The sequence below is a fragment of the Arachis ipaensis genome, chromosome B04, assembly GCF_000816755.2.
Source record: "Arachis ipaensis cultivar K30076 chromosome B04, Araip1.1, whole genome shotgun sequence".
Taxonomy (NCBI): domain Eukaryota; kingdom Viridiplantae; phylum Streptophyta; class Magnoliopsida; order Fabales; family Fabaceae; genus Arachis; species Arachis ipaensis.
Genome location: NC_029788.2, coordinates 12858288 through 12864594, shown reverse-complemented (window position 1 = coordinate 12864594; position 6307 = coordinate 12858288). Strand labels below are relative to the sequence as shown.

The 6307-nt window shown below is 34.9% G+C and overlaps 1 protein-coding gene across 1 annotated transcript; it reads left to right on the top strand.

The window, feature by feature from the left end:
* Positions 703 to 4220, top strand: LOC107638889 (protein SMG9). Its single transcript, XM_016342289.2, has 8 exons — positions 703 to 1032; positions 1151 to 1259; positions 1385 to 1500; positions 1581 to 1700; positions 1851 to 1940; positions 2701 to 2843; positions 3565 to 3805; positions 3962 to 4220. The coding sequence occupies exons 1-8, from the start codon at positions 832 to 834 to the stop codon at positions 4112 to 4114; spliced, it is 1173 nt and encodes a 390-aa protein (XP_016197775.1). The 5' UTR covers positions 703 to 831; the 3' UTR covers positions 4115 to 4220.

The window sequence follows — 6307 nt, the reverse complement described above, 5'->3', positions numbered from 1 at the left end:
TTATAGCTAAATTCTGCTCAATTGAACTTAAAATTCACATACAAAAATCTCTAAGTTCATGTTAAAAATCTTTTATTATTAACATCCATTGCTCCTCAAACTTGCATATTTTTTGCCATTATTCTTTGCTTTTCTTTTTTTCTGAGTTAATTGTGTCGCAATTATTATATAGTTTCGGTTCATTTCTGAGTTAATTGTATCGCAATCATTATGTAATTTCGGTTTATTTCTGAGTGAATTAATGTGCATTTGAATTCGTTGTCCTGCATAATTCAAAACTCTTTCTCCTTATTTTATATTGTAATAACAACAATAATAACAGCGACAAAAGAATGACGATAAGGAGAAAACACGCGAAGAAGGAGAAGAAGTAAGAGAAAGAGAAAGAGAAGGAGAAGAAGGAGGAGGAGACGATGACGATAACTAAAGCCCTGCGCATGAACGTAAATGAGAATAGTTTTTGTTGGTATTGAGTCTATTTAATTAGACTTAAATAACAATATTGTTTAAATATATAACAAATCTATTAATTTATATCGATTTAAATTTAAACACTTCTAGATATATGCGTAAATTTATTTTCTTGTAGGATAAATCGGACAATTTTCAATCCTAAACAACATATACATGGGTGGTTAAACCCAGGTTTTAAATTTGGTTTGCAGTTGCATAAAGGCCAACAAATCTAACTTTAACTCATGGAAATCTACCTTATATTGCATTAAAATTAAATTCTTTTAAACCCAAACGGAGAAAGGAGAAGAAAGAACAAAAACCCACACTGAACTGTATCCAGTTTTGGTGAAAGCTGAGAAGCTGAATAACCAATTAATGGCTTCTGAAACATCTCCTTCTCCGAAGATCCTTCTAGCAAAGCCTGGACTCGTCGCCGGCGGTCCCGTCACCGGTAAATTTTCCCGTGGCGGAGCCGCCGACGATGAAGCTGCGCAGCTCCGTTCTCGTCTTCCTTCCGTTGCATCTCTCAACCTTCTCTCCGATTCCTGGGATTTCCACATCGATCGCTTTCTCCCTGTAAATCCCTCTTTGCCTTCGTCTTTCTTTGCTTCTATTATAGTCTTTACAATTAGGTCACAGAGACCGAAAAAAAGAAGAAGTAAACTTAGCAACTGGATTTTGAAAATGTTCGCAGTTTTTGACTGAGAATACTGATTTCACTGTGATTGGGGTGATTGGGCCATCTGGAGCTGGAAAATCAACTATTATGAACGAAATTTATGGTTTTGATTCAACTTCACCTGGTCAGTTTATTCTTCACGCAATTTAATTATTGAATTAACGTTTTCCTAGTTGAGTTTGATTATTGTGTTGTAGTTTCCATAATCCATGTGTTCAACTCTGATTTGATGTGTGTGTAAGCTTACAGGGATGCTACCACCTTTTTCCACACAGTCTGAAGAGACCAGAGCCATGGCAAGGCATTGTTCTACTGGCATTGAACCTAGGGTATCTTCTGAACGTATTATTCTTCTTGATACTCAGGTAAAATGCCACCCATGATATCTTAGTTCGTTGCTTGAACTGTTGTGTTTTGGTTCATGCTTTTTGTTTTGCCTTTGTAGCCTGTGTTTAGTGCTTCGGTTTTAGCCGAGATGATGAGACCGGATGGCTCTTCGACGATTTCAGTGATAACTGGAGAATCACTGTCAGCTGAATTGGCTCATGAGATTATGAATATTCAGGTAAACATTGACTCCCAATTTTTTCCCTCTTTCTCTCCGATGAAAATCCAATCATGTATTAACTTGATCACAATTGATAATTTTTATTACTTGTATTGCTATAATCTGATGAATTTGACTATGTTGTGGTGCTGCAAGGAATCTTTATAGCTTGCTGTTCTACTTGCATCTATATGCCATGTTGTGCTGGTGGTGTCAGATGGAGTTCATGATGATAGCATGTGGCATTTGACGTTGACGGTATGTCATTTACTTCAACTTTTTTGTTGTTGTTACAGATGGTTTAAGTCTTGTTCAATAATTAAAAAAGTAATTTTTCCATCTGTGTAAACTATGTTGTTATTCAGAAGATAGGTTTAGCTGTTGTGTCATTTGTTATTTCAATGCATTCAATGGGTATAGTCTACTTGTATTGGCTAATCTTGTGTGCCGTCCATTACATTTTACAATGATCCTCATGGTGATAGTTGCTGCTTCATCTTATTAGTGTTTTACTTGACCTTTGAAATATGGAAATGGTACAACCCCTTACCTTTTTATAACAACTGTTTGATGTGATCTGGTTTTCCTATCATCTAAACTTATATGAGATAAAAAAAGAGAGTAATGTATAGCAAGATTTAGGTCATAGGCTCTTCTTAGTTTGGATCGTTTCCTATATGCTCTATGCATTCACTGTCAGAATAACAATAACTGCACTCTCAAATTTCGTTTATGCTTTTGGAATCTGTTATTTCTTTTATTGATTGGTTCAGATAATAATAAACATAATAGTTACTTGATTGGTCTTTGTTCATCAGAGTTCTGTAAATTTTACATGACTCATTTGGTATGGACAAGCAAATTATGTTTTTGATGGAAAAAAAAAAAAAGAGAAATATTTTACATGACGCATTTTCTAGGCCTTCTTGATTAATTTGAAATCCTTGTACATATTTTGCAGATACACTTTCATAAATGTATAAAAAGGAGTGACCACACTCTAGTTGTTATCTTGTAGGCTGACTTGTTGAAGCATGGGATACCAGACCCATCCTTGCCGGCTTCATCACTTTCCCAGAGCTCTAATTTGGGGCTTGAAAAAGATTACAAAGTTCCTGAACGTGAAGAGTACATGGCTACCCCTGTTTTTGTACACACCAAGTAAGAAAAATCTCTCTATTTGTAATGTCATCAAACTGTGTTGATATCAATGGTATTCAGAGAAAAGAGAGAATAGAATAGAAAATATACAATGTAAGATTTACTAAATTGTGAGAATCGTTGAATTTAAAATAGAGATTCATCCTTATATAAGGTGGTAATAAGTAAGTTATTAGCATACTAATTGTAACTAACAACTGATAGTCTCTAACTCTCTGACTAACACAGTAATATCCCTTCTATGAAAGAACGTGGAGGGAATTACTGAATGAGAAATGGTGAATAGTTGACGACCCTGTTGTATGATTTCATTAGCCACTTGTTTGCCGGACCAGTTCCCTTTTCTTCTAATATCTTGGCTGAACATACAATTTTTCAGGAATTCCTCCTTTAAAGTTTAGAAAGATTTTAGAAATAGGGTATGTGTTACCAACTATATGTATGTCCACACTGTCAACTATATACAAACGTAAAAAAATCACAAAGCAAAGAGGGACTAACTAATATTTTTATTTTAATCGGTTGTGATTATTGGTAAAGAAAAATTAAGTGCAAGAGAGTATTTCTTGTTTCCATGAGTAATTTGGCTGACATTGATATAATGTATAAAATCATATTATCACTATTCTAGCTTGTCTCCACTTCTTTTTGCTATTAAACTAAATTAAGATTGTTGCATAGAGAAAAAACACTAATATGTATTTTCTTTTGAGCTTTATAGGTTGCATGAGCAAGACTTTACTCCCAAAAATGTTGTGCAGTTGAGAAGGGCACTTTTGCAGTATTTCAAAGCATCCTCATTTGCCAGAGAACACACTGGAAGCAAGCCTGGGGAGCAACATGCAAGTAATATGGATTCTGGCATGCTAAATATGCATGCAATCCCATTCAAGCAAAAGGAAGAAAACCCAAGAGCTCGGCATGAAAGTTACATATCTGCATTATGGAAATTACGGGATCAGGTTTCTTTCTCTATCTCTCTCCCCCCTCCTCTCTACACACACAATGTGTATTACTCTTAATTTTTAACTTTTAGCCTCGTTTATATTACCAATTTTTTTAGCCTTTGTTATATTACCTTTGCTCTGACATGGCGGGATGTGTTTACTGTCTTATAGATTTTGTCGATGAAGCCGCCATCTTTCGTGAGACCTGTGTCTGAGCGTGAATGGTTGAAGAATTCAGTCAAAATATGGGAACAAATAAAGAGTTCCCCAACCATATTGGATTACTGCAGAACGCTACAACATTCTGGCATGTTTAGGAGGTAGATAGAAAGAAGAAATATTCCAGTCACCTGATTGTAATGAAATATGTAGCAGCTGGTAAGGAAGATGGCTTTATGGTAGGAACTGTCTGAGACTGGTCTTTTTCAAGTGCGAGCGAGGGCGTGAAAGAAGAATTGTTAAATATCAAGAACTGTCTTAAGATTGGTTGCGGTTTTTTTAGCTTTTGTTCTTTTAATTTTAGTCTCCTTCTTTATATTGGAATTTGGAACTTTACTAAATTATTTTTGGTCATGTTTGTGGAATATCCCATTTCTCTATCAATCGACGAAATTATCTTCTAATAATTGAAAACAATAGAAACAACTTTGCTAAATTACGGGCGAATGTGTTGGTCAAAATTTAATCATCTAAGCATCCACAAATATTTGGACAACTTTATTCAAAACTTTCAACGAAAAATTTGTTCTTTAGTACTCTTCTAATAATAGTGGTAAGAATCGGACCAAACCGGTTGGTTTGACTAGAAAATCAGTAAATTGGTCACTTGGCCGGTTTGATTGGTCATTCTGACTGGATAAGGAACACAACTGGTAAAGATCGGGTTAAAGTGTCCGATTTTGATAAAAATCAGAATGGCAGTTTTATGTAACCGGCTGGTTTGAAGCTCTTTTTCTTTTCTTTTCCAAAACGACGTCGTTTTGAGTTTGAAAAAGAAAACACTCGAATTAGTTGAATACTCCTTTTTCCTAACGCTAATCCCTTCAAGAAAACCTCACCTTACATCACCTCACCGCCGGCCTGTCGTCTTCTTCGTCTCCGGTGCGCCTCCGACGACGTTTCAACCTCATCTCACCGTCGCGTTTTGGGTCGCAAGCCGTCCTCTTCGTTGCGTCCTCGCCGTCCTCTCTCGGACTGTCGGACAGGTTGGTGGTCTTTTCATTGCTCATTCTTCACTTCTCTGCGTTCTGCATTATCTCTGATTTTTTAGTTATTCTGTTTATGATATATTTGTTAATTCTTGATTATGAAATTCTGTTTATTTGTGTTATATTTATGTTATATTTTTAGTTACTTCATTGTCTTGTTTCCCAGATATTTGTTTATGGTAATATTTTAAGTATTTCTGAATCTTCTGCCATTGCAGTTTGTGTTTGTTTCGTTGGCTGGGTGGGGCGCATTCATCTATGGGACTTGCAAGTTCTTCACTAGAGGAAAGGGCAACAAAGAAGAGGTACATAAATTTACCTTCATTGGAAGTCCGAATTCAGTTTTGTGACTGCTTCTTACACTCTGAATTTGCGGAAGATGTTCAGGAAGATATATCATTACTGAATTGTAATTGGCATGGTTTCTAAGTTTGGGTTCTCTTTCTTCAATTCATGAAATTACCAACCTAGTTCATGAGGTTCCGAATTTCAGTTAGATATGCTAAATGTGACTGGCATGATTAGGCTAAATGCATATTTTACTATTCATATATCATTCACAAATTTTATTTTCGAATTTTCTGTGCATCATATCAATTTGCTTAGGACTCATCTTGTCATGTCTTGCTGCAGAAAGTTGGAGAAGCACCAAACAAGGCTTGAGGTTGTTACTCCATAGAAGCGATATATCAGTTGCTTAATAAGTTGCCCTACTTAGATTTAGTTATAGGTATTGTGTTATTTACTTTGTGATGAAACATGCCAGTTTTGGGCATTTGTGGTGGCTTGTACATGTACATGACACATAAAAATGGTTTGGGAATATATAATAACACCTTTTAGAGAATTATTTGTCGTTATAGTATTTCTATTACCATGCAAATTATCATCAAAGGTTTTAGCATTTTGTAGATTAGAAGCTTGGCTGCTGGATTTGAATTTTAACTTTGATTAAACTCTTTCATAACATGATATTCGTCAACCATATTGTATGCACTTTGGTACATAATGATACATATGAGACGAATTCTTGCAAGTTAAAATTGATCTACCTTTGATATTATTTGTGATACACCACTAAACATATGCATTAACACTAGAATATGGTAAATAAACTTATTTTATTATAATGAAAAAAAAAATTATTTTTATATTTTTTATTTACTTAGAACTAATTTTACCAATTTAACTAATAATTTATCAGTTAAACCAATAAATTAATAAACCAATAATCTGATCAGTTTAATTAGCGATTTAGTTCTTACCACCATGCTTCTAATCTTCTTCACGTGGGGTCAGGTTTTTAATG